We start from the raw sequence: 26,943 nt of genomic DNA on the forward strand, positions 1-26,943 counted from the left end.
GTCTAAATTGAAATTATATTTGGTGTGATTTATATATGCATTAGGAAGTAAGTATGTGATTTTAGCATAATAATAACCATCATTTTAAATAAAATATAGTTGAATTATTATTTTTTTTTATCATAAATATTTCACATAATAATAGTCTGAAAAATTTATTAATTTTTAATTTTAATTAATTCATAAATAAAGATAATTATAACTTAATAAATAAGTTATCAATAAAATGTAACAATGTAAGCATTTTGATGAGACTCATTTAAGCACCTAATTCATTTAAGCACCTAAGCAGAGTTACTTCATTTGTAATGACAAACCTTTGTTACCAATTATTTGAATATTTAATTTGACCGAAAAAAATAAATGTTCTTCATGATTTCAGATCATGGTTAGAACACAAGGTTTAGGTCGCGCGTTAGGGGCTAGTAGAGGTAGAGGCATTAGTGAGGATACGCATGAGGCTGATGTTCCTCTGCGTCGCAAACCTACTGCTTCAACACGTAGGCAACGGGTTCGTCTGTGTGAGGACGTGACAGAGAGACCTGAGGATGTGCCTCAGTTGCATAAGGATGTTCCTCATGTGTCTGATGCCACCCCAGAGATGACAGGCGCCGTCGATGCTGTTTAGACAGAGGGAGTGGCTACTGATGGGAGCTTGGGGTCACCTGCTGTAGATGAGGGTTTCCCCGGTGGACCATGCGACCCATCGATTTTGACCGATTTTGCTGAGCATGTTGCACATAGCATCTGGAGTGGACGGGTACGTAGTTTTTAATGTTGACTAATTACATAAAAATTATTTGTAGTTGGATTGTTTTTTATATACACGTTATTGTAAATTGTTATTCAATTTAGGAACGACCCGATCTGAAGTTGGTCTCCCACGGTAGAAAAGTAGATAAAATTGGGAGACCAGCGCCTGAGATCGAAGGGTTGATTGCTGGCACCGGATTGAGTCCACTGATCAGGTGTTCTGTTATCACCATTGATCCTGGACTGATATCCGCCTTCGTCGAGAGGTGGCATCGCGAGACTAGCACGTTCCACCTGTCAGTACGCGAGTTGACGATCACGTTGGATGACGTGGCGTCACTCCTACACCTTCCCATCACTGGCGCGCTGCATACGTTCGAGCCACTTGTTACTTCAGACGCCATTCGTCTACTGACGGAGCTTCTTGAGGTCAGTCATGAGGAGGCTACATTTGAGACCCGACAGGCTGGTGGGTCTCATGTCCGGTTGGGGTGGCTTCGAGACTTGTATCAGAGCCAGTGCAGGACCAGACGATGGGTTGTAGCAGCCCGCACGTATCTGCTTCACTTGGTGGGTTGTACTCTTTTCGCCAATAAGAGTTCAACCCATGTACATGTCGTGCACCTGGAGGCTTTCAGGGACCTGGCCCAGGCAGGGGGATTCGCTTGGGGGGCGGCTGCATTAGTCCACATGTACGACCATCTAAATGACGCGTCGCAGGCCTCTACACGGCAGTTGGGCGGTTATATTACACTTCTCCACGTACGTATCATCACTAATAATTTAATATGAAGTAGCATTGAATCTGTTTTTTTGTATTGATGTTGACTATGTCTTTGTAGTGCTGGATATACGAGCACTTTCTTACAGTGCATACATCCGTCGTTGATGATGCTTATGATGAGGGGAGCCCACGAGCCTGCAGGTGGCTTACGGGTAAGGCTCATATTACGGGGATCAAGGGAGCCCCGTATCGGAGACGTTTGGATGCCCTGAGTGTGACTGACGTGTGTTGGATGCCCTATGATGAGCACCAGCGAGTCAGGGCCTTTGACTTGATATCGTCGTACACCGGCCAGCTCAGATGGGGTCAGATTGTGGTGTACGTTCGACCTGAGCAGGTTCTTCGACAGTTTGGCTACCTTCAGACGGTCCCTTCGCCGCCGGTTTGTGATTCTTTGACGGGTGATGATATAGATGACCGGTGGCTGAATTTTCCAGACCATTTGGTATATTCAAGGGAGCTCTGTGTAGTTCCTGGACAGGTGGCGGCAGACTACATGGAGTGGTTTTTTCGGATATCGCACCCATTCGTCACGTAGACCGAGGAGACTGCTGCGCCGAGACATCCGCCTCCCCCTCATCATGAGGAGTTCGTCGAGCCACCCATCCCCGAGGTTTCAGTCGTGACTGATCTCCCTACGCATTCAGTGTTAAGCATAACTTCTGTTGTTTTTCATAATTTAAATTTTTTTAAAATGTGATACTGACTTTGTTATTTTGACTGTGATAGGTTCACTGCGAAGGATGTCAGGGCATGGCTCAGGATTTAGGAGCGATTGCTGAGGATTTGGAGTGGGTCATCAACCTCAGGATGGTCACTGAGGGCACTGACTTACATGACATCATGACTCATTCGTTGTCTAAGGAGAGCTAGAGGCGACACCGCAGATGGAAGTCTTAGGCCGCGCTAGAGACGCCGCATAGATTAGGATTTATATTTTTATCGTACTTAAATTATTAATTTTTGTATTTGTTTATGTATGTCATAAAACACATTTACTTACATCATTTATGATTTTTGTTTGTCTCTCTATAAATATATGGTTTGAAATTTAAATATAAACCACACACATGAGTCACATTTATAATGACATTTGAATATATAAAATAAAGAAGATAAAATAATTTGTAATTTAAATGTTAACATTTATAACTATTCTGAAATTATATATTTTAACCATATATATACGCACACTAAAGAATAAAAAAAAATTGGTTTTGTGCCTTTTAGAAACATGCCTAAGTACTCATGTTCGGGCTTTTTTTAAAATTATGTGGGAGCCGCTTGAGACTGTCCAGGGCCGCTATTTGGCATGTTTGCACGTCAAGGAACCCAAAAAAAAAGAAAGCAGTGCCCCGCTCTATCGAATCGCACCTTAAACGAAGACACCAAAAATAAAAAAAAGTTGGTTTTCGGCTTATTAGAAACATATAACTACCATTCAATTCAACACAAATATAACAATTTGACACAGTAACACTTGTTCACGGAACAATTGATTAATTACATGAACATAAATCCAATGTACATATACATACATAAATATTACAAGTTTAGTGTCCGCTTAGGTCTACATGCGTTGTATTAATTGTCATTAGGCTTAAGTATTGTTGCATTCTACCTACATATGCAGTTGGCCATTGTTTTGCCTCCGGATACGCATTGCTTGACCACAACAATGCCATAGGCGGTAAGGGACAACGATCTTTCAGAAAAACCTGTTGTAAGTGAAATTACAATAATAAGTTAAACAAACAAACCAACACATTCAATAATTGAAATTATCTGAGTAAATGAATTTGCAATGGACCTGAACAAAATGACTGCCATACACATGGTCGACGCATATTATGCGGTGCGCAACAGAATTGGCCAGTGGTCGACGTCTGAGAGGAAAAAATGTGAAGCTCTGTTATCGTGACAATGATACAAGTATTACATTATATCTTGACGCAATTACATATCCCATATCCGTTATATCCATCCATTTGTCCATACTAACCTAAATCAAATAACAAATACACGTGTCAGTCATGTAAACATTACTTATATTTTTAAAAAGCATAAAACACATACCTTGGATAACCCATCCACGTGTAGAGACAACCTCAGTTGTTCATATCTCTTCGTGCCACCAAAGATCTTTATGTAGTCTTGCAACCATTTGCCAAGTTCTTTAATCAATTCATTACGCATCATGGCCCAACACTCTTCTCCCATACCTAACAAAGCGGAAACTGACCGATATCCACAATTACCATCCGCTTTCACATCAACAACTTCCTCAATGAAACCATGCATAAATGGCGGAAATTGATCCAACATGGGGATCATCTTTGCTGGCTTCGATGGTGCAAAAGATGATGCACTGGGTCTGACTGAGGTGTTGTTGTTTTGAACTGAATGATAAGCATCAACATACTCCCAATAAGATGGATCACGCTTTGTCGATCTTTCACTTCTTTTCATTACCTTTTTCGGGGCACCTTTCGTCTTAACCTGTGTTGGAGGAGGACACATAGAGGTCTCATCGGGAAACGCGAATTCTCGGAGTTTACTCTTGAAAGTAACTTTTCCACAAACATCAAGTTCATCGAATCTTTTATATATTCTATCCATCTCTTCCTTGATGCTCACTTTGGCCTCACATAGCCCCTGGTCTGAAAAATTAAGTCTCCTCCAGTACATATGGACTGCATCCAGTGGGATGCTGCCACCCTCATACCTTTGTAGCTCGCATGCACAAGGAAGACCTAGCGTGGTTCTCAAGACACACCCACAAGAAGACGCATTGTCTTTCAAATGACATACACGCTCAAACTCAACAGAAATTTCATTTAAAGCGTACCTTGACACCATTCCCAGAAGCCTCTTGTATAAGGTTTTCTTAAAAACATGACCAACAACATGTGTACTTGTTTCGAATGATGCTCTAATTTCAGTGTGCTGCAGCGTCATCATGTTGTTCATTGCATCCCAAACACTACAGAGGTCTCCAACGCTATTCTGTAATATCCTCTTCAAAGACCAATAAGCAGATTCAACCCTACATTTAAAACACACAACAGAGAAGACAAATTAATAACAAAAATGTTCCAAAAAATCATTAAAAGAAACTTGACTAATATAATAAAACATTTAAATACCTATTTGTTATTGTGTTGCCTAGGTGCATCACCTTATTCGTCCAGGCCAAGATAAATTTCTCCTTGTGTGGGACAATCCATGTCTCACATACGTAGTCAATGAACATTGGCCACGGGGAACACGCTACTTGAAACCTTTGAAGGTGCTCAGGGAACTCCTGTTCCGAAGGACAATCTACCAGGTTACCCCAGCTATCCATTACGTAGTCCCAAGCATTCTTTTGACCAACAAGCGATTTACACTTTGCCTTCACATTCTTGTCTATGTGAAACCTGCACAACAAATTCTTACACTCCGGAAACACAACTTTCACAACATTCATCAGGGCTAGGTCTTTGTCTGTGACAATAACAACAGGAAGGCGATCATTTCTTAAAAAAAGGCCTTGAAACCGTTCCAATGCCCATACAAGATTGTTCACGCGCTCACCCTCCAGATATGCAAACCCAGCAGAGAAAGTCATCCCGGTTGGTGTCACCCCCACAATGTCAAGCAATGAGAACCTGTACCTATTTGTTTTGTAGGTACTGTCTATCAAAAAAACAAGATGACATGCGTTACATAACTTAACTGCATCTGGGTGACACCAAAACAAATCACGCACCACATCTTCATCCTTCAATCTATGCCAATGAATGTATTGGTCACGTTCAAGGAGCCTCATTAGGTGTTGCATTTCACTGTCATCTCCTCTGATTGAAGAACGGTATGCACTTCTTGCATTGTAGATTTGTTTGATTGTGGTGCAACTGCTGCTGTTGTGCTCCTTCAACGTTAGCAGGATGTTTCTTGGTTTCACATTCGACTTCGTCATATCAGCAATGATATTCTTCTCATCATCTGTCAATCTCCCAGCATATGGATGTCCAACTAAGGTCTTCGCCAATTCATGGTTGTGAATCCCACATATCAGCTTCACCGCCCAACCTTCACCTCCATGCACTGGTTTTCCACGAATCTTAAATGGACAACCACATTTTCTAGTACCTATGTCTTTTCTAACAAATTCTTTCTTCCTACCCTTGTACTTACCGCTTCTTTCACACCTAATTAAGACAAATGAAGTTCTTCCTCTGCTGCCAGTATATGTATCAGACCTCATAATTACTGCAACAAAACCATTTTCATGGGCAACCGTTCGAGCCCACTTCAAAACATCTTCTCAGGTTTCAAAGACCTAGGACACAACCACGACATATTAATTTTTACACAAATCATACATTAGACCAAACAATTAAAACTGATCGACATGATTACCTGAGAAGTATTAAAAGCATCTGAACAATCAACATGTGCTTCATTCACACCACAATCTTCTTCTTCATTTTGAAAATCCATATCAACTTCTTCGGACATCGCACTATAATATGCCCATTGATCTTCGTCCATCTTAATTCAAAGTATAACTATCACCTGATTCAACATTCAACTAAATAATTTGAACAATTTGACAACCTCACACAAATATTTAATCTACATATACATAACCAAATTCAACTTTTAATTACATAATTCCAAAATTATAACCTACAAAGCTCATTTAACCAAAAAATACCTCAACCTAGGCAAAAAAAATCAACAATTCAACCAACAAATATATTTTTATGTTTCACATAAATTACAAATAGAATTAACCAAAATAACATTCAAAATAATCTTAAAAGAAAAAAAATCATAAAATAAAACAAATTACTCCACGGAAGAAGCAGTCTTCCGCAGTTGTAATATCAACTGCGGAAGACTGCTTCTTCCGTGGAGTCTCACGGAAGACGTCTCCCGCGAGACTCCACGGAAGAAGTTTTTTTCTTCCACAATTGTAATATCTTCCCCGGAAGAAAATTTTTTGCGTCCAAACTTACACCATTCTACTACCAAAAATAAACAATCAACCACACAAACCAGCTACGTACCTTACTTGACAAATATCACACCAAAGAAGAGCACAAGCACAACCAACACCGACAAAAATTGCACAGCACAAGCACCAGAACGGAGAAAACGCACCAGAATGGAGAAAACGCCATTGGAGTGGAGGAAACGCAGGAGAGAGAAAGCAAAAAGGAAGAATGAAAAAAAAAAACAGTTTTTATATAAGGAAAAAGTACAGGGACATTTTTGGGTTTTTAAAAAATTGTTGGATGCACCAGCAATGTTGCTGGGTGCCCCTAGCAATTGCCGTTAGACTTTATTCCTTTTAGCAAATGATTTTACTTAAGTTTTCATAAATTAAGACAATAAAAAATAAACTTATCCAAATTAATTTAATAAAAGTATCTCATTCTACTCTGATTTGATTTAGTAATAGATTTTATTCATTTACTATAAAGTAATATATCAAATTAATTCTTATTTGAATGACTTAATTATTTGATTATAAAAATATCATTTATTAAATACCAAACATTTTAATTTTTATAATTTAAAGATTAAAATGACTATCTTTTAATAATATTAGAAATTAAATAACTATCATTTATTAGTTTTAAAGATTTTAGGATAATATTTTTATGTAACATTAAATTTACATTAAATGATACTTGTATTTTGGCCCCTCAAAATATTTCTTCAAGCTCTGCCACTGCTTGGGACAGAAAGTACAAAGGCATTAAGACTTGTTAGATTGTGAAAGGAGAAAAAGGTGGTGAATTAAAATATTAGATAACGGCATATATTTGTTTCATGGTATGTAGCATAATGAAAAATATGTTTCGTGGATATCTCAGTAACACTGACCAATGAAAAGTAATTGCAGAAATTTTTTCTTGTACTAAAAAAAAAATGTTTGCGATAATAGCAAACAAAACCTTGCAGCTATAAAGTATGGCATAATTGAAATTGACAAACCGTCCTAAGCTTCTGAATGGACCATGCAGTTTAGTACAAATAACATTACCGTCATTACTTAACTTTCAAGGCAAAAATATAGGGAAAAAATGGTTAACCACAGGATTGCAATCTCTTCGAATTTCCTGTACTTGCACCTTAATTTTCAGTATCAAATTTTGGTTTTAAATGCTGCAAATTCTATGACCCTGTAAGTGTAATAAAAATCATTCAATTCTCTCAATAAGTTGTTAAACAGAAGAACTACATAGCTTGTTTGGACACTACAGCTTCAAAGGTGTCTCAACTAATCAGAGTGTTTCATCCTTAAAAGATTTGTTTCATGCTTCAACCTTGAAAGATTGTTTCATGCTACAACCTTAAAAGATTATTACCCTATAGAATATGAGTAAAATCGAGGGAGCAAGGAAAAAGAACTACATTGCTGGTTTGCACACTACAGCTTCGAAGGTGTCTCAACTAATTAGAGTGTTGCCAAGGCATTTTGACAACAAAATTTGAAAGTACTAATACAGAGCTAAAATCTACTCTGACATAGTTTATAATTACAGGCAAAGAATAAGGTGCCACCACCTATTGCATCAACTTGTCACACGAGTAACAAACAAGCATGAGCATACTTAAAAATGGATGGCACTTCCTATTCCGCGATTTTAAAGATTGATCACTCAACCTCAACCCTCTGAATGAGCAATTGTCTTTGGTTGTGTTACACTTTGCCAAGGTAAATAGGTGATGGCTTGCCAAATAAGGTATACTACGAAGGCAACATATGCAGCAGTTATTACACCCACTACAGTGCCAATCATTGGTCCATTCACTTCAGAGGAAAAGAATTCCGTCAAAAGATAGCCATTAATCACTATCACCAGAGCAGCCACGAGCCATGAAGTAGTCTGTACACATATCAGAAGTGATTAAGTACTTAATCAAAACAAACTATGAGCAGAATATGGGAAGAAGGGTTAGTACAGAAACCAAATGCATCCAATGTCCATAGAAGTTATGGAGAAAACCCACTAAAGGTTAAAATACACTGAGCAAGTTCAATTGAGAAAAGAAAACACACAGCATCAATCCACCATATCCAAAAGAGAAAACAAAGGAAAGAAACAAGGCAGGAGGCTTCAAAACTAATGTCTGCAGACTGCACAAGTCAATTTTGTCCAATATACCTAAAGTTATATTATCAAAATATCAAGAATACACAAACCTTCTACCTTCCCAGGTGAGACAACACTGACAGACAGACATTATTTTCTATCATTACTAATTTAATCAATACAAGTCAGTATAAACAATGCATCTGTTTCTGCAAATTGTTACAGACAAAGAATTCAAATTGGTCTCTTTCATAAATTATCTTGAAATATAGCATGCTAGAGTTCAATTTTAAGGAATATAAAAAATAACAGCACATACACCCCCCAGAATCCCCTGCATAATAAAGGAAAGTGGTACAATACCCTATTTTTCTATTATAACTCCAACAATATATTAGTTTTCTAACGCAATTAAAGTGTACATCAATGATAATTATGTTGGCAGGCTGCATGTAACCATGAAGCAAACCGTGTGTGCAAGTGAGTGATAGACTACTTCAAAGATGTGGGCTACAAGTATATTATGAGAAATTAAGTCTAAATAATGACACAAACTTGAAGTAAATGAGGATAAAAGTGGAACATCAACATCCTCAAGGTAAGAGGAAGGATCAATGCATCCTAAATATTTTACAGTAAATTGAGTCCATGCAGACATCATATGCTGTTTCCAGCAGCAGGAATATTCAATATACTGCACAGCATATTAATATTGAACACATCACAATTAAAATGATAAATAACAAAAAAGATAAAAAAAAAATCCCATAGAACTGTATCAAGTACTTATAATGACATGGGGATAGTTATTTGCAAGATAAACAACAGCCCATAATGCGTAGGATCATAAAGGAAAAAGATGTAACATAGTAGTCTACTGCACAACTTTCAATTATCAAGGCAGGAGAATACAACCAAGCTCACTAATTTGTCACTTTAGAATCTAACAATAAATTGCAAAAGAGATTGAGTATGTTCTAAATTATCCCCAACTGCAAGAAGAAAAGGTCTATATATTTGGCCATTTCTAAATTATATCCTTCCTAATTAAATTTTAAGGTTGATATCATAGATGAATAATATAGGCATATAGAGACAGCAACTTCATACAACATGAATTTAAGTTGTCATCACAAAGTCCTTTATCAGATACATAATGGCACCCAATAAGTGACCAGTGAGATCAAAATGCAAGATTGAATGACAAAATACCTTGAGGACAGCACCAATTCTGAAAGTGCCCATTATCTGCTCCTTTGACACCAGACAAAGCAAGGGAATAAGTGCAAAGGGGATCTGGACTGACTGAAGAACATTAAGCCACTCATTCAAAACATCTAACGATTCCTCCGAGGTATCGAATAAAAGAGCAACTATCATAGTTGGAATTATTGCACAACTTCGGGTAATCAACGCCCTCATCCACTTCTTTAACCTTAAATTTAGAAAACCTCCCATGATGAATTGTCCTGCATAAGTCCCAGTAATAGTGCTACTTTGGCCTGCTGCTAATAATCCAATACCCCATATGTATAAAATTGGAAATAGTCCACCCCCATATGTCTCCTCTAGATACTGTCCTGCATTTACAAGACCTATGCTGTTTGCAAGTTCAGAGCCATAAAATCCCTTAGCAAACACTGTTGTTACAAAAATATTTATAATAAAGGAAACTACAAGGGCAAGGGTGGACTCTATCGAGTAATAATTAAGAGCTTCTTGAACTCGGCCTTTCTTGCTGCGGTCAACCTGCCTTGACTGAACAAGAGCAGAGTGCAAGAACACATTGTGAGGCATAATAAGGCACCCCACAACTCCAACAGCCTGCTGTATAGTTTTGGAGCTGAGTTTTGGAATCAAAACTCCTGCAATGATAAAATCAAACTCTGCATCAGATTCAAAACAAAAGGGACCAAATCAATGAAATAAAACTCCTTACCAAGAAGAAGTTCCTTGCCACTGGGCTTGGCTTCACCAAACATCCATGCGAACGAGATTGCCATCACACCAATGAGAATAGCAAAAAAAGCTTCCAAAGTCCTCACACCATAGTTCTCAAGAAAGAGAAAAATAAAACTGTAACAAGGCAACAAAATATACAAGTACCCATGTTTAATTTGGGATTACCAGACATAGCAAAACACACACACACAAATATATATATATATATATATATATATATATATATATATATATAGAGAGAGAGAGAGAGAGAGAGAGAGAGAGATGCTATAGCACCCAGAGAAATCTAGGGATGTTGGTTCAAGATAAATCTAAGGGTTATAGTCTCAGAGAAGTCTAAGAGTTTTGGTACAATTATTTTTCGGACAAATAGTTGAATGAGTTTGGATACATCAAGAAATTTTTTATCAATAATAGTGTCAAAATCCTTAGATTTCCGAAAGTATCATAAAATGTCTCTTAAAACAAACTTATTTCAGTTACTTTCAAAATGTTGTCACAGACTTCAAAAATAACTTCGGTTTTGAACTTATATAACAAAAACTAGATCTTACAAGGCAAGACAACATATCATTTATCATGGGTTGGTCCTGAACCTATCAAAATCTCTGAGAGCTTAATCAAGGAATCAATTTCAACAGATCTTAGACAAGAAAAAAAATGTTGTAAGTACCTAAACAAAAATAAGAGAAATTTATGATATCATAAATTTAAGGGTTTTGGATTGGTACTTCTATTGAGAAACTTTCTCTCCCTCTCCCTCTATAGACCCTAAAAAAACCAAAATTCACGGATTTCTCTGTCTACATAGCAAACTCTCCATAAATAAAACCAAACGCTTAATGCAATTTGAAAACTACATTAAAACAATAGTACTAAATACTCCTACAAGCATTTAAACTAGGAGAAATGATTAGAGGGTGGATAAGGTTGGTTGAATTACCAATCAAGAGCAGTAATGACAACCCCAGCCCAAAGGGGCACAACCCCATGACTAAGAATCCTGATTGCAATAGCGCTCCCAATAACCTCCTGAATATCGGAGCCAATGAGAGCGAGTTCCGCCATGATCCAGAGCACTATCCGGGCCCACGGAGGATACTCCTCTCGGCAGAGCTCGGCGAGGTGCTTCCCTGTGGCCACGCCGAGCCGTGCCGAGAGGAGCTGGATCAGGAGGCCCATTGCTGTGGCCCACATCAGAAGCCACAACAATGAGTACCCTGCAATGGCACCCGCCTGAAGGTCCCCCTCTAAGTTTCCAGGGTCCAGAAACGCTATGCTCATCAGAAAGCCCGGCCCGGTGAACAGCCATAGCTTCTTCCACGAGAATCGGGGCACTCTCCCCCAATTCTCCTCGTCATCGGACTCGTCGACTCCGACCACCACTATCTTCTCCGACGAATCATAAGCTGTTTCTTGCGGCTCGTCTTCTTCTATGAACGAGTTCTCTAACAGTGGCTGCTCTTGGTGGCTCCCAGACATGGCGTTAGAAAGAAGAAGAAGAAGAAGAAAAAAAAAGCTTTGGATTCTGTTTGTACTAGTCACTCCTCACTACTATGATTTAGCTTTATTATTATCTTGAGGTTGAGGAATTGAAAAGTTACACTTACACCCTCTTTTAAAGCTTGTGACTTGAAAGGATTACGACAGAACATAATACTAAATAACTTAGTATTTTATTGATCACTCGCCAATGACATGGACTTGTGAGATATGAGCCTAATATTTATCAACTCGATCAACTGCACACTTACACTTACATGTTAGTACACCATCTAACAGTATCTTTTTAGGATATTTTATAATGGAACACTATAAAAAGTGAGTTGTTAATTTTGCAAATGAGGATTGGAATCGTGTCACGTGCTGAATTATTCATAAAATTCTGTTTACATGAGCAGGAGTTTGTTGGAGGCGTGGAATCGGTGAAGGTGAAGGTGGAGGAGTGTGTGCAGCACGCAATATATGCTACTATGCTAGTGCGCGCGGGCCATGCCAGCCGAGACACGTCAGCTTTCGGGAAATTAGCAGTTGCGTTGTCTGTTGTGTCATCATTATTATCCGTGCAATAAATAAAGGAAAGCTTTTTGGATCTATGATTAGGGAAGTATTAGTCGCATGATTTGTTGAATGCACTGCAAAGGGATTTTGCTTAATTGATTAAATAGATACGTGAATGTTTTAAAATTTTTGATATTTTGTTTAATTTTTATAGATAAAAAATTATTTTGATTTGATTTTTATGATATTAAATAATTTTATATTCTCAATAAACTTATTACACAATATGCAATCCTTTTTCTTTTTATAATAAAAGAAAAAAATTACTATCTTATTTTTTAAGATGATAAGTTATTAAAAATATTAAATATTATTTTTACGTTATTTAATATTTATCAATTAACTTATTAGTTAGTCTTATCAAATATTTTTATTAAATTAGTTAATGTTAAGTAAAATTAGTCGTTGAAATAGTTAAAATTATAAATAATATAAAAATAATAAAATTATGATTTTTTTTTAAAAAATTTTATTAAATATATCAAGGATAAAAATAAAATAAATATAAAAAATTAAAAACTAACATTTTAATAATGTTATTTCAAGTAATCTTTTAAAAAAATATTAGAAATTACTAAAAATTTACTAAAAAAATTTGTTTAGTCGAGAGTCAAACAATTTATTTGGCTAGTAAAAAAATTAAAATTAAAATTGTTAAGATAATTTTTTAAATAATTATTATAAAAATAACATTTATTATTCATGGTAGTTTGTAATAGAATAACAACAATAATAACAAAAAATTCACATAAAACAAAAGCAACAAAATTTTATTCCATTAAGTTAGCTACATGAATCACATGTCACCATTTGATACAATTAAAATCCAAAGTTACAAGAATATTATTTAGCATAAAATCTTTCTCGATGACTCTCTCTAATATCCTTTCTAGTTCTTCTCATCCTTTTTAAATGACTAATAATCAATGTCTCTTATTATCTCCTTTATCTATATTCAAATCATCTTAACTAATTTTTCATCATCATTTTCTCAACAAGTGTTATATCAATCTTTTCTCATATATAATTTTTTGTCATTTATTGTATGCTCACTAGAGATGACAAAACAAGCCGGTTTTGCAAGGATAATCCCATGCTAAACTAAAAAAACATTGGCTCAAATAGAATAAGCTCAATCCATTTTCACCCTTGCTCTCATGGGCAAAGCCAGCCAACCAACCCATTTTGCTATCTCTAGTGCTCACACATTTATCTTAATATTGTCACTTTTTCTACTTTAGTATTTATTTTTTGTTTTCTATTTTTTTATGAATATAATTTTCATTTTCAAATTTTTAAGATTTATAAAACATGTATCCAGACAAAAGTACGCTAAGGTGTCACTGTGTTTTCACTTATTAAAAATAAAAGACTGAAAATATTAATTTGTTATTTTTCAGTTTTGTGCCTATTTTTAAAAACATTTTCTAAATAAAATTTAAACATATTTTCACTTTTATTTTCTATTTTCTTTGAAAATGAAAATAAAAAGCACTTAAATCAAGCACCATAGTTTTATCTCATGTTATATCCTTTTAAAGCTCGACATTCATTATCATATATAATAGTTGAATGTATAACAGTATGATCATGCCTGTTTGAGTTTGTAGGTATTTTGTAATCATAAATAATTTTAAATGTTTTTTTTTTTCTGTTCGGATCATTCCACTTGCATCGTTGTATTCGGTGTGTAATATCCTTATTAATTTCTCAATCTTGATCTTAGATATTTGAAATTAAAAACTTATTGTATAATATTTTCTCACATTTTTACTTCCGAGCCACATTCTTTTTATATTTTGCTAAATCGTAATACATGCACTTTTTTATTTTTATTTAAGCAAAAATCCTTTGTCTTCCAAGTGTTTTCATAGTTTAAGCTTAATTGTTTCCCTTGATTCCTCAATCAAGGCAATATCTTTAAAAAAATGCAATTAAAAAAAAGAATTATTTGTGTCTGATAAGCATGTTCAAGACTAAATTAAACAAGTAATTAAGAATTTAAGATTAAGTCTTAATAGCTCTATCCTTAGTAAAGTCCTTAATCCCACCTCTTGAAATTCTGACACCAATAATTACTCTTTCAAGTTTCATACATGATACATGTCTTATATAGATTGGATATAAGCCATGCAAACATGCACTTTTTTTTCTTTCTCTTTCTCCAAATTAAAGTCTTTTAATTGGAATGCTATATGAACCAATAGCTTTACCTTTATCCATTATTTTAAAGATAACTGTAACCATTCCAATCTGAATTCTACGGTAATAAGTTGAATCTCATTCATTCTCTTAAATTTCTAGTCCTTCCATATTAGTATCTGATCCTTGTCCATTATTAAAAAACTTATGAAAATAATTTCTCACTTCTCTTTCATTATTATAGAAAGAACATTTTCCTAAAATTACATATATGTTTTTGCAGTATAGATAGAGGAGAGAGGCAAAGAGGGCAGCGACAAAGAAGGAAGGTGCGGAGAAGGCAGACTCCGATGCTGCCAAGTGTTGGCGGGCCACTACGAGCGTGCAATGCAACAGCCATCGTCGTGCGGGCTCGTGACCTTCACACGGCGCCTTATGGCAACAGTAAAAATCTGCAAAATTTATGCACTTTACTTCTCTCTTTTTTTGGCTTAATTATATTTTTAAGTGTTCTAATTTAAGATTGGATGTGGTTTTTGTCTTTTAATTCTTTTTAGTGAGTTTAGTGAACTAGCTAGGGTGACAATTTAACTTATTTATCTACCGATTATTCAATTCGTAGTAGTATGTATATAAAAAGTATAAACTATTAGTAATATTTTTATATATACACACTTTCGTTATTATTTTTTTAATTGCAATTGGTTTACTATTGTAAATAAATTATGTGCCTTTTATGAAATATAGAAAATTTATATACTGCTTTTAAAAATGCAACAATTTTTTAAAATTTTTATCTCATTAAATAAACATTGTGTATGATATCTCAAACTCACACATATATTTGCTTTCTTTACGTGGGTTTCAAAGAAGAAATGTGATTTTTTCTCACTAATTTATTTAGTCTTGGATTTGATCCTTGACCCAATACCTTAAAGGGTATGATTGTAATATTTTTAAATAATTGAAGAATGTGATTCAACTTTTTAATAATAGCCAGAAAGACTCAATTGAATTATTTTTACACAATTATGGTTAAAAGATTCAATTGAACTTTTAATTATAATTAAGAAATTAATTATATAATTAGCTTAGATTAACTAGAAAAGTTACATTATTATGATAGATTGATAATATTGAAACTATAATTGTTAAAAAATAGGAACACATACATATATAAGTAAGCACTCAAATTTTTATATTTGAGCAAGTAGAAATGTAATTACAATAATTATAAAATTAATAAATTTGTTCCGCTAAATACATTTTGGAAGAGGGACGAGAAATTTTAATGACTAAGCTAAGCTTCTGATTAAGGATTAATTTATGGTTGTGTATTGATGAATTTATTAATCTTTCAGTTTTATTTATGTATTTTTTTTATAAAACTTTTTTCAAGTTGTCTTTTGCATTAATTATTTTTTGAGCCAAATATCCTTTTATTACTTACAATAAATGTTACATATTTAAAAGATAAATATATTATCTCTCTTATAAGGGTTAGATAAAAGTCGTCTTAGAATGATGGGTAGTGACATTTTTGTAATAAAGTCAAATACAATGATGACGTTTGTCTAGAACCGCCTTTGATCAGTGTGCGGGATGGCAAAGTCGTAATTTGGACCAAGGTACAAAGACGGTAACCATCTTTGTTTGCTTAGTCATTTCGATCAATATCGCGTGATTCCTTCACTGCTAACCCAACAACAACTTGTTCGCCCTAGCTAGCTGCCGCTCCCGTGACATTGTCGCATCGTGCCCTCCGTGAACCCCAGGCCACTCCATCCGTCTCCTGTGTCGGTCCGCTGTCATCTTGGTTTGAGTACGATCGAAAGTCCATCGTCTCCCGTTGTAACACCCTGATATATATATATATATATATATATATATATATATATATATATATATATATATATATATATATATATATATATATATTATTAGTAATTATATTTGATGTTTGATTATTTTGTTGTGTTATTTGACTACATGATAGACTTGAATGAGTTGAAGTATGCCTTGAACTAGTCATGTGTGAATTTCTTGATATAGATGTTGAATTATGTGGAGTTTTGTTGAGCTAAGTTGAAAGTATGAGATTTTAGATTTTACCAAAACCTAGTTCAGTGAAATCGCAATACCAAATTTGTTAACCGTTGGATCGTCTTCAAATTTTGTCTAGATATTCCTAAGATATGTTTCTACCGACTGACCGTTGGGATCTTGAAAACAATAACTTTTGGTCTCCCGCAAAGCGAGGATAGCGCGTTAAGCACAATCCCAACCGAGGGGAATTGCGCTAAGTGGCCCAAAGCCGCGCTAAGCCCAATTCCAACCGAGAGGAAGTGCGGTGAGCGCCCAGAAGGTGCGCTAAGCGAGCCTTAGTGCAGAGGGGGCTGCGCTAAGCCTAAATTCTTGCGCTAAGCGCAAGAAGTGGGCTTCGGCTTAGCAAGACAGACCCGCTAAGCGAAAGTTGCAGGTTATAAATACGTCCTTAGCGTGAAAAATATGATTTTCACTCTCCTCTTCCCCCAAAAACATCTCCCAAACCCTAAAACCTTATTTTCCACCACCCAAGACCATCAGTGGCTACTGTGAGCCGATGTTGCTTCCCATTGGACCCCCACACCAAGAGGAACACTTTAATCGGAGCAGAATCCTCCTCGAAGATTCGATGGAGAAAATCCCTCAATCCTCCATTTCAAAGTATCTCTGAGGTAATCTTGACTTCTAAGCCTTCTCCTAACTAGTTTGAGTTTCTCTTAGTGTCTCTTATGTGTTGGGTACTATAATAAGGTGTTTTTACACTTCCTTTGAAAAACCCTAGAGAATGAGACATTGTAAAAGTTATCTTTTTATAACCTTGAGGTTGTTTTTGCAGCATTCACTGAACCCCGATCACATTGGCGTGATCGAAATTTCAAAATGATGTCTCCATTTGTAGAATCTGAAACACCCCTCAGCCCTTTATGTTTTGACACAGATATTTGACCCCGAATGTTACCTTTGACCTTGTTTTTGAAATCCATACTAAATTCCTTTCGTTTTGGTGTAATAGAGACTTGCGTTGGACCGACAAGCGCGAACGAGAGAGAGACCTCTAAGTGACGCAAAGAGGAACTGGCGGAGAGCTCACGATAGGTGAGGGGAGTTATTATAAAATTTACCGTTTTGACACCATAGTTAGGGTCAGGGAATCTAACTATGAGAATATCTGCCTATCCCTGTTGCATGCTGATTTTCTTTCAAGAAAAACTATGTCTTTAACGAATGGGATGCGATGTATCTATTGTTGATGAATAACATTATTGTTTAATAAACTTGTGTTGTTTGAAGACCTAGAGAGTGTGAACCTCAGGCATGTAAAATATACTTACATGCGGAATGCGACTCATTGTTGATGTTGCTATTGGTGACTTTAATTGATATGTGGTGACGCTGATATTTATGATGATATTGATTTGAGATGACGTTGTTAATAAAAATCATGTCAATGTGAATTGATGGTATTGTCGATGATTATGTGAATATGAAATGAGGTTGTTGTTGTTGTTGATAACGTCATTGAGACGAGATGATGTCTATGTTAAGAATGATGTGAAAATGGAATGTTGATTGATGTTGGAAATGCTTTGGCATGTGCATGTTGTGTATGTTCGTGGGGGGCGAAGTGCACTGGCCTTCCAGGGTCTTTGGCACTTGCTTTGGGCCACGTTCATACGTTGGATGTTGTGTATGTTCGTGGGGGGCGAAGTGCACTGGCCTTCTAGGGTCTTTGGCACTTGCTTTGGGCCACGCTCATACGTTGCATGTTGTGTATGTTCGTGGGGGGGGGGGGGAAGTGCACTAACCTTTCAGGGTCTTTGGTACTTGCTTCGGGCCACGTTCATACGTCGTATGTAGTGTATGTCATGGGGGGTTAAGTGCACTGACCTTGTCGGATGGCCCAGACGTGGGTGACAAGCATGGTTAAAGAATCTAAGCATTTATGAGGGGATGCTTAGGCGCTTTACTTGGTCTATGGTCTTTGGCACTTGCTTTTGGCCATGTTCATAGCTCATACGACACAGGAAATAGAAAAACTATGGCAGAGTGTACTTTGTACTGAGGGGGCTTGTCACCTGGTAGGGAACTCCTTTTGGCCTCAGGCTGATCACCTATGGGGGGGGGGCAGCTAGGTGCACAACCGGGTGGTCTCGACAAACTATGCATGGTTTCCTAAGTGAGAGTGTTGTGTGGACACGCTTAGGCTATTTCCAAGGATTTGGTTGTTGGTACGTACCACATTGCATTTGAGAGTTGAGTCAGGTGTATGCATCATTCTGTGTAGTCTTGATTGGATCCATGGATGGATGATGAGTAATTGTTGAATATGGATGATGAGTAGTTGTTGAATATGGATGATGAGTAATTGTCGGATGTGGACAATGAACAATTGTTGGATGTGAGTGTTGGATAATGAATGTTGTGTAAGCTCATGATGTTTGCTTACGTTTTCTTGCTAATTGTGATTATTTGGATTTAACATTGGTTCTTTTTATAATGAACTCACCCTTGCAATTTTGTATCGTGTGGTTGATACCTGTGATGATCGCGAACCTTGTTCGTGGGAGCAGAATGACAGTAGTAGGGTGCAGGGATTAGATTCTATTGAGGAACCACCAAACCGACGTGATGACGTTAGGATTATTTTGGGGAGAAAATTGTGTTTTTTTAATCGACTCCTCCATAATGGTTCATGATTTCTTTTGTTGGATTAAGGATGTAAATCAAAGATTTAATTATATGTTCAAACTGATTTAATCTTCATTATGTGTATGATGTGTACTGAGCTACAATATTAATATTCATGTATTCGGTTAAACATTAATGCATGTTTGGGGACATATATATATATATATATATATATATATATATATATATATATATATATTTGTGAAATTCAAATTTACTATGATTTTCATAAGCAAAAATAATGGAGTTTTCATAAAAGAAAGAAAAAGAATTTAATTTTCCAGTTATTAGAGTGGTGATATCGTAGCGACGAGGCGGGTCGTTACACCCGTCGCATCATCGCATCGTGCCCTCCGTGAGCCCCAATTTAGGTATGCATGTGATCCTTCCAAGCAATAAGTTCCTCCCTTCCCCTTTCTTTACCTATTAATTGTTATTCTCATATTCGTCCCTTTCTCCTTAATTCTATTGCCACAGAGAAGTTGTAGTAAGAAGGAGAAACAACAGACCCCCGATTAAGTTCCTCCTTCCTCATGCCCCTGTTCTCCCTCTAAGTATGTGTCTTTCAAATACTCCATTTATTCTTCTTCTTTTGTTATTCTTGGGTTATTTGAATTTTATTTTTTTCAGTTCGTTTATTGCTGTTGGGGCCTTTAATTTTCTCATGGCTTCTATTTGGTGTATCCTTTTGTTGTTGCGTGTGCTTTTATTACTTTTACTTTTACCAGATTCCTCATCATTTTCGTCACACTTAATTTTGCATCATTGCATGCTTGAAAATATCAATACGATATTTGTAGTTTGCTGTGTAGGACAGCAAAATACAGTTGCCCAGTCTAGTATTTTTAGATGATGCATTTTGGGGTTTAACTGTGTATTTTTTTATTACTATTATTATTAACTGAAGTTATTATATCTTCTTTGAGGCTCTGGAGATTGTACTCGTTGAGTCATTGTAATTAATGGTTTAGGGTGTGTTTGGATAAAAAAGTTGAGTGTTTTTATTCATTAACTTTTTATCTCATAAGAGCTTAAGTAAGAAATTTTACAAAAAAGCTTTTTGGGGTTACTCTTTATCAATAGGCTTATCAAAATGATATTATTATTAGATGTTATAGTAGTCGTAAAAGCGTGTTTGGATACCATAGAGAATCGATTCTAGCCACAAAAATGACAGTGAATAATTGAAAAATCAGAAGCAAGAAAAAGTAGCTTGACTACAACCATGAATAAAACAATGATTATGGACCACCGCACCACGTATCCTAACACGCACTAAGTCGTTTTCATAAAACCAAATAAACTCTGTAAGATCTCTTGTAAGCACTCATTTCATGTCTTGTAAGACCAATTAGCTTTTAGCTTTATACCATTGGTTTGTGGGAGTGAGAAGACATGGAAAGGGGAAATGAGCTAATAGGGCTCCTTCATATTATTTGGTCATAGTGTCAACACTTGACATCGAATGGAAAGGTGCCTTATCCATAAATTTTTGAGAGACTTGGCTTTTGGGGTGTTTGGAATTTTTGTAATGTTCGATCCATGCTATTGAACAAAGCACTATCTAAGAACATATTTGGTTGGAAAGGAGGCACGAGATCAGGAGTTAGGACGAATGACTTTCCTTGACTTACCAAAATCATTTTGATAAGTTGACTAGATGCAAGTGAAGATCATTGATTTTAATTGAGTGTGACGACAATTGGTTCCAACATCAATTAATCTTCATTTTGATTTTAATATCATGGTTAGAGGTAGTAGTAGAAAGTTTAGGATCAGTTTGAGTGTTTAGGATTTTGATTATTAGGGCTGCCAACTAGCTTATTTGTATTGTAAGGGCATACCCAATGACATGCAAAAATAGTATGCTAGTTTTTCATTTTTACTTGAACATTCAGGATCAGTTTATGAATGTAAATTTTTGTTATTAGAACCACAGAAAGTAATCACTAATAAATAGCAATATATTTCGGTGGAAGGCTTTTTGTTCTCCACTTACATGTCTTATCAAAATCCTAAGCTATAATTCCTTACCCAATTCTATTAGTAGTACTATTGAATTGTTTATTAATTACACTAATTGTCAGCTAATCTGTTAGACAAGTGACCTCAGTTATCTTAAGAAGGGAGGGTTGAATTAAGATACAAAAACTATTCCTCAATTAAAAATTTCACTCTCTTTTTGGATTAACAATGCACCCTTAATATGAAATACTCAAAAGACAATTCAAAATAAACTTCTTTAAAGAAAAAGATAAATAACAATAAATAAAAGAAGTTTAAGGGAAGAGAGAATGCAAACTCAATTTTTATATTGGTTCGGCCATGCCCTGTGCCTACGTCCAGTTCCTAAGCAACCCGCTTGAGATTTCCACTATCTTGTAAAATGCCTTTTACAAAGTCTGAACCACACAGGGACAACCCTTCCCTTGTGTTCAGAAATCCTTACAACTTAAGAGACCCTCGGTCTCTTAAACAATTTCCTTTGAATAATAATAAGAAGAAGTTTCTCTCTTTAAGAGAAGGATATTACAATTGAAGATCAATCAAGATTTCTTATTGAATATGAAAGTGTTTGACCAAGGAATATTTTTGAGAGGATAAGACATTTCAGTTCAGAAAAACTCTCTTAGGAATTTCGTGTCCCAAGTCACCTATTTATAGGTCTTTGATGGCCATTCAAAAATCTCTTGAACAGATGTGACTCTTGGGAGTTATTTTTTGAATAGTTGTGACTCTTGGAAATTATTTTCTGAAGAGTTGTGACTCTTGGGAGTTATTTTCTGAAGAGTCGTGACTCTTAGGAGTTATTTGAAGAGTTGTGACTTTTACGAGTTATTTTCTGAATTCTTGACTTAGATCAAACTTGAGAAGTGCGTATCCTTGGCATCATCAAAACTTCATATCATATATGCTTCTACATAACGTAAAATGTAACATACTATAATAGAATTTTGGCCTTGTAGTTGTTCAAATTCAAGAATCCTACGAGGACCATCCTTTGTTGATTTTTATATTTTCTTGTTTTTCCCTAACGGCTATATCCAGAACAGATCTGTAGGATATTGAGAGCAAGTGATTAACTAGAGCATTTTTCAGACATTTCATCGGCATCTTTTACATCACAACCTCAGGTCTTGAATAAATTTCTTTCACCACTATTTACAGCTCAACATTCTGGTAATGCCTTAAATAGCATTGGTCGATTTTAACGATGTATGTGATGGATCAAGTGGCCTCGGAATAATTAAGAAGGGGGGGTTGAATTAATTATTAATGTGTCTTGACTAATTAAAAATTTAACCTTCTTAATGTTACTAGATTCAATTAAGCTTTACTACTAAGTTGTGAGGATGTAAAGAACAAAGACAATAACTTAGACAAAAGTAAAGCAAAAATAAAAGAACACAACGGAAATTAAAGAGTGTAGGGAAGAAGAAGACAAACACAAGATTTGTACTGGTTCGGCCACAACCCGTGCCTACGTCCAGTCCCCAAGCAACCAACCGGTTCTTGAGATTTCTTTCAACCTTGTAAAATCCTTTACAAGCCAAAAGATCCACAAGGGATGTACCCTCCCTTGTTCTCTTTGAATAACCAAGTGGATGTACCCTCCACTTGAACTGATCCACAAGAGATGTACCATCTCTTGTTCTCAGTATAACAACCCCAAGTAGATGTACCCTCTACTTGTACCACAAAGGATCTACCCTCCAATGTGTTGGGACAAAGAATTCTCAGGCAGTTAGTCCTTTGAATCTTTGTAAGGGGAAACAAAGGATATCTCATACGGTTAGTCCTTCGAGATCTTTTGTTTAAGGGGAAGGGAAGAATCAAAAGAATTCTCAGGCGATTAGTCCTTTGAATTCTCTTGGAAAGAGAGAAGGGAGACACAAAAGAATTCAGGCAGTTAGACCTTCTATTCTTTTGGAAAAGGGAGAAGAGAGACACAAAAGAATTCAAGAGGTTAGTCCTTCTATTCTTTTGGCAAAGGGAGAAAAGAATGAAGAAGAGAAATAGCACAAGTTTTTGAACAATGAACTTTTCTTGGAAGAGAAAGTATTGAACAAAAACTCTTAGAAAGAAGTTGAGAAATGAATTAGAAATTTCTGTAAAAACTTGTTGAAAGATGAAGAGAAATGAGTTAGAAAGTTCTGTAAAAACATTGTTTTGAAATTCATGCCATGGTCACATATTTATAATCATTTGATGACTCAAGTTAAAGTTTGTGACTCTTGGCAATTTCTTTAAAACTAGTCACCTTTTAAAAATTGTGACTCTTTTGAAAACTAGTCATTTAAAAAGTTGTGACTTTTGAAAAAAATCTTCAGAAATAAGTCACTTTAAGAATTGTGACTTTTGGAAATTTATTTTTCGAAATCAGTCACAGGTAATCGATTACCATCAAGGTGTAATTGATTACACATCAACATATGTGACTCTTCATGTTTAAATTTTGAAAATCAAAACATTTAAAAACTCTGGTAATTGATTGCAAGTATTTTGTAATCGATTACACAAGTTTAAAATGATTTAAAAATGTTTTATTACTAGTTGTGACTCTTGAAATTTGAAATCTAACGTTTTAAAACATTGGTAATCGATTACATGATCATGGTAATCGATTACAACTTTGTAAATCAATTTTGCAAACAATGCTGGCTACTGGTAATCGAATACCAGAAAGTAAAACTCTTTGGTAAAAGATTTTGTGAAAAATTCTTGTGCTACTCAATGTTTTGAAAAAAAATTTTAGTACTTATCTTGATTGAGTCTTCTCTTGATTCTTGAATCTTGATCTTGATTATTCTTGAAACTTGAATCTTGATTCTTGAAACTTGAATCTTGAATCTTTGGAATTTGCTTAACTCTTGATTCTTTGGCATCATCAAAATAATCTTGGAAGGCATTGCTTCCACAGTATGATTTTTTTTTTCAATTATATTGGCAGATTATTATGTTATGTATGTTGTTCGTGGCCAAAAATTTGTTCGTGGTAATAATCTGCGATGCTAATCAGCAAGTGTAATGAGTCGCATAAGTAATATGAAATGGTAAGAACCGAGTATCAAATCACAGGGAACTTGTTTCATTCAGAAAATGTGCATTCAATAAGTAAACATTCATGTAAAACAAGTAAATAATCAAAAGGGGATTTTTTTTCTACAATTCTAATTAGCTACAACTAAAGTATCTAACAGTGAGAGGTAAAAACAGTCAAGTAAAAGCGTTGGGTCATTCTACTGAACCTACTTTGATGTTACTAAGCATTTTTCTCTATTTAACGTTGTTTTAGTGTTCTTATGCTGAAAATAACCACCCAAACTCTATTTAAAACTCGAGTGAATGGGCCTAACTCTATTTAAAATTCGTCCTTGATCCCTCAACGAACTTAGTTTAAACGAGTTGCATTAAGATTACAACATAATATAAACTAAATCACTGCACTCCGTCCCCAAACATACAGTTCTCTAGCCTGCTCTATCAAGTTCTAAGGTTTTAAAGCACTTCCCAGTACTAAAAATCCTAACTTTACATACAAATGGGTGATCAAGCCACAAGCATGCAAGAAATAAGTGAAGATAGAAGCAATGAACACATAAAAACAACTTAAAATATATAGTGAGAAAATATTACATCAAATGTTCAGCAGAAATCCCCAACAAGAGGTTTAGCCTTCCATTGAAGTTAGTAACTTTCAGCATAAAGGATGGATTTTTGAAGAAAAACTGAGGTTACAAATGGATGAGGATGTCTCCTCCACCCCTAGAACCCTAAAATCACTCCTAAAACCTAAACTCTCTGTGTGTCTCTTTGTTTCCTCTCTCTGTATATCTTTCTTTTACGTTAACTTCAGTGTTTTAAAGGCTCCTTGACGTTTTAGATTCTGAAGGCTCGCTTAGTGCCATTTTCTCGCTAAGCGCGAGTTAGTGAATTTTTGCTTAGCGAGCTAGGCGCAAGAAGGGACAAACGACTCGCTGGGCAAGCTTGCGGCACGCTGGGTGCGGGTATCTGTGATTGATCCTCTTCTAGGGTTTCCCCTCGCGCTAAGTGGGCTGAGTGTCTCGCTTAGCGGATGTCACTCGCTAAGCGCATATGTCTCGCTTAGTGAGACACCAACTACTTCACCTTCTCTTCTTTTGGCCTGAAACTGAAGTTAATTCAACATTAATTCACAAAATTGGAGTATCTGCTGAGTAAAATCAAACTAAACATGAAAATATGTACAAATCCTACCAAAAGAACCATAAATTGGAGGAAATGTGCAAATTTCATATAACCATTTAACACAAAAGTTAGTCGTAAATGACGACTAACATACGCCTTATAGTTGCATCTTGTATTGTGGTTTTTTCTTTCTCTTGAATAACTATGGAATTCGAAGGATGTTCTTTGATCTTTTATTTTGTTTGTCTTCATATCAATGCTATTTCTTGTCAACTTGATGTTGATTTGTGTAATAATTAGATGGTCTAAGTGGATTCAGAGGATCAATATGCATGTCCTTTATCGCTATGGATAATCTCGTTCATGTTTTACTTGTAGTTGGATCTGATGTATACGTTCAATGGGGGGGGGAATGGTTGATTAGATGTCTTGTGTCTTCATTTTACATGGTGTTGGATTAGATTAGAGGATATTCAGATTTAAATATGGTTTGTGTTCCATTTGCGTGGCTTCATATCTGTCTTTAGTAGTGCATTACTCATTTGACAAACCACGACATACTAGTGTCTAGTATGACTATAGATCACTTGATGTTTCAGTCAAGTTGGTTGACTGCCCAGTTATGCCTCCTCCATTTTCAATGAAATATAATGACTTGCAAGAATAGTTTTCCTACAACGAATTAAGCATATTAGCACAACTTAAGATATGTTCATGCATAACCGGTTCTTTCATAAGTATGACTTAGATTAGCTACCTAGGACTACTTTGCTTAACCAAAAAAACATTAACAGAAGGGATCAACTAAATTGTATAGACCGACTTTGCTTAGCTACACTGAAATTTCCATGAACATCGTCTATGTTCCACAGACCATCCCACAAAACTTCTTCTGCTAAGGTCTCTGGTGCAAAAGAACCATAAGAGTTGTCATTGAGCATAGAGTACAAGTATCCTTGCTCTTCTGTGGTGCTTTGGTGCATGTTCACCATTTCTTGTATGATTTCTGATATATAACGTCTTCTATGGACCCTTCCGTTGTTCCTCTGTGCTACTCTATACCCATTTTTAACAGAGCATTTTGCTTTGTGCTACTCTTCTATGGCGCTTGAAGAGGATACACTCTAAGAAAATAGGTATTAGTGCCTGCTAGCATACAAAAGCAAATAACATAATCACCTATACACTTATTCATAGAGCACTATAGGAAATAACAAAATTGCCAAAATCACAAACCATTTCTAA

General features: G+C 35.7%; 2 protein-coding genes across 2 annotated transcripts; one reads left to right on the forward strand and one right to left on the reverse strand.

Annotated features, from left to right (window-relative positions):
- Positions 1–385: 385 nt before the first annotated feature.
- LOC114391481 (protein MAIN-LIKE 2-like) lies at positions 386–2,410 on the forward strand. The gene is made up of 5 exons (XM_028352490.1): positions 386–622; positions 856–1,515; positions 1,596–1,982; positions 2,076–2,150; positions 2,267–2,410. Exons 1-5 carry the CDS (start codon positions 386–388, stop codon positions 2,408–2,410), a joined length of 1,503 nt encoding a protein of 500 aa, XP_028208291.1.
- Positions 2,411–7,723: 5,313 nt separating this feature from the next.
- LOC114393320 (metal transporter Nramp3-like) lies at positions 7,724–12,328 on the reverse strand. The gene is made up of 4 exons (XM_028354612.1): positions 11,537–12,328; positions 10,571–10,707; positions 9,844–10,496; positions 7,724–8,424 (listed from the first exon to the last, which is right to left on the reverse strand). The coding sequence occupies exons 1-4, from the start codon at positions 12,073–12,075 to the stop codon at positions 8,203–8,205; spliced, it is 1,551 nt and encodes a 516-aa protein (XP_028210413.1). The 5' UTR covers positions 12,076–12,328; the 3' UTR covers positions 7,724–8,202.
- Between the last annotated feature and the right edge of the window lie 14,615 nt (positions 12,329–26,943).

The sequence above is a fragment of the Glycine soja genome, chromosome 17 (genome assembly GCF_004193775.1).
Source record: "Glycine soja cultivar W05 chromosome 17, ASM419377v2, whole genome shotgun sequence".
In the NCBI taxonomy this organism is placed as follows: domain Eukaryota; kingdom Viridiplantae; phylum Streptophyta; class Magnoliopsida; order Fabales; family Fabaceae; genus Glycine; species Glycine soja.

Excerpts from the sequence above, each read along its gene's own strand:
- LOC114391481 (XM_028352490.1), top strand. The coding sequence starts at position 386 with ATGGTTAGAACACAAGGTTTAGGTCGCGCGTTAGGGGCTAGTAGAGGT. Across the intron at positions 623-855 it reads TGACAGGCGCCGTCGATGCT|GAACGACCCGATCTGAAGTT; the intron begins GTTTAGACAGAG and ends TATTCAATTTAG. Across the intron at positions 2,151-2,266 it reads TCGAGCCACCCATCCCCGAG|GTTCACTGCGAAGGATGTCA; the intron begins GTTTCAGTCGTG and ends TGACTGTGATAG.
- LOC114393320 (XM_028354612.1), bottom strand. The coding sequence starts at position 12,075 with ATGTCTGGGAGCCACCAAGAGCAGCCACTGTTAGAGAACTCGTTCATA. Across the intron at positions 10,708-11,536 it reads GTCATTACTGCTCTTGATTG|TTTTATTTTTCTCTTTCTTG; the intron begins GTAATTCAACCA and ends GCCTTGTTACAG. Across the intron at positions 10,497-10,570 it reads TGGCAAGGAACTTCTTCTTG|GAGTTTTGATTCCAAAACTC; the intron begins GTAAGGAGTTTT and ends TTATCATTGCAG.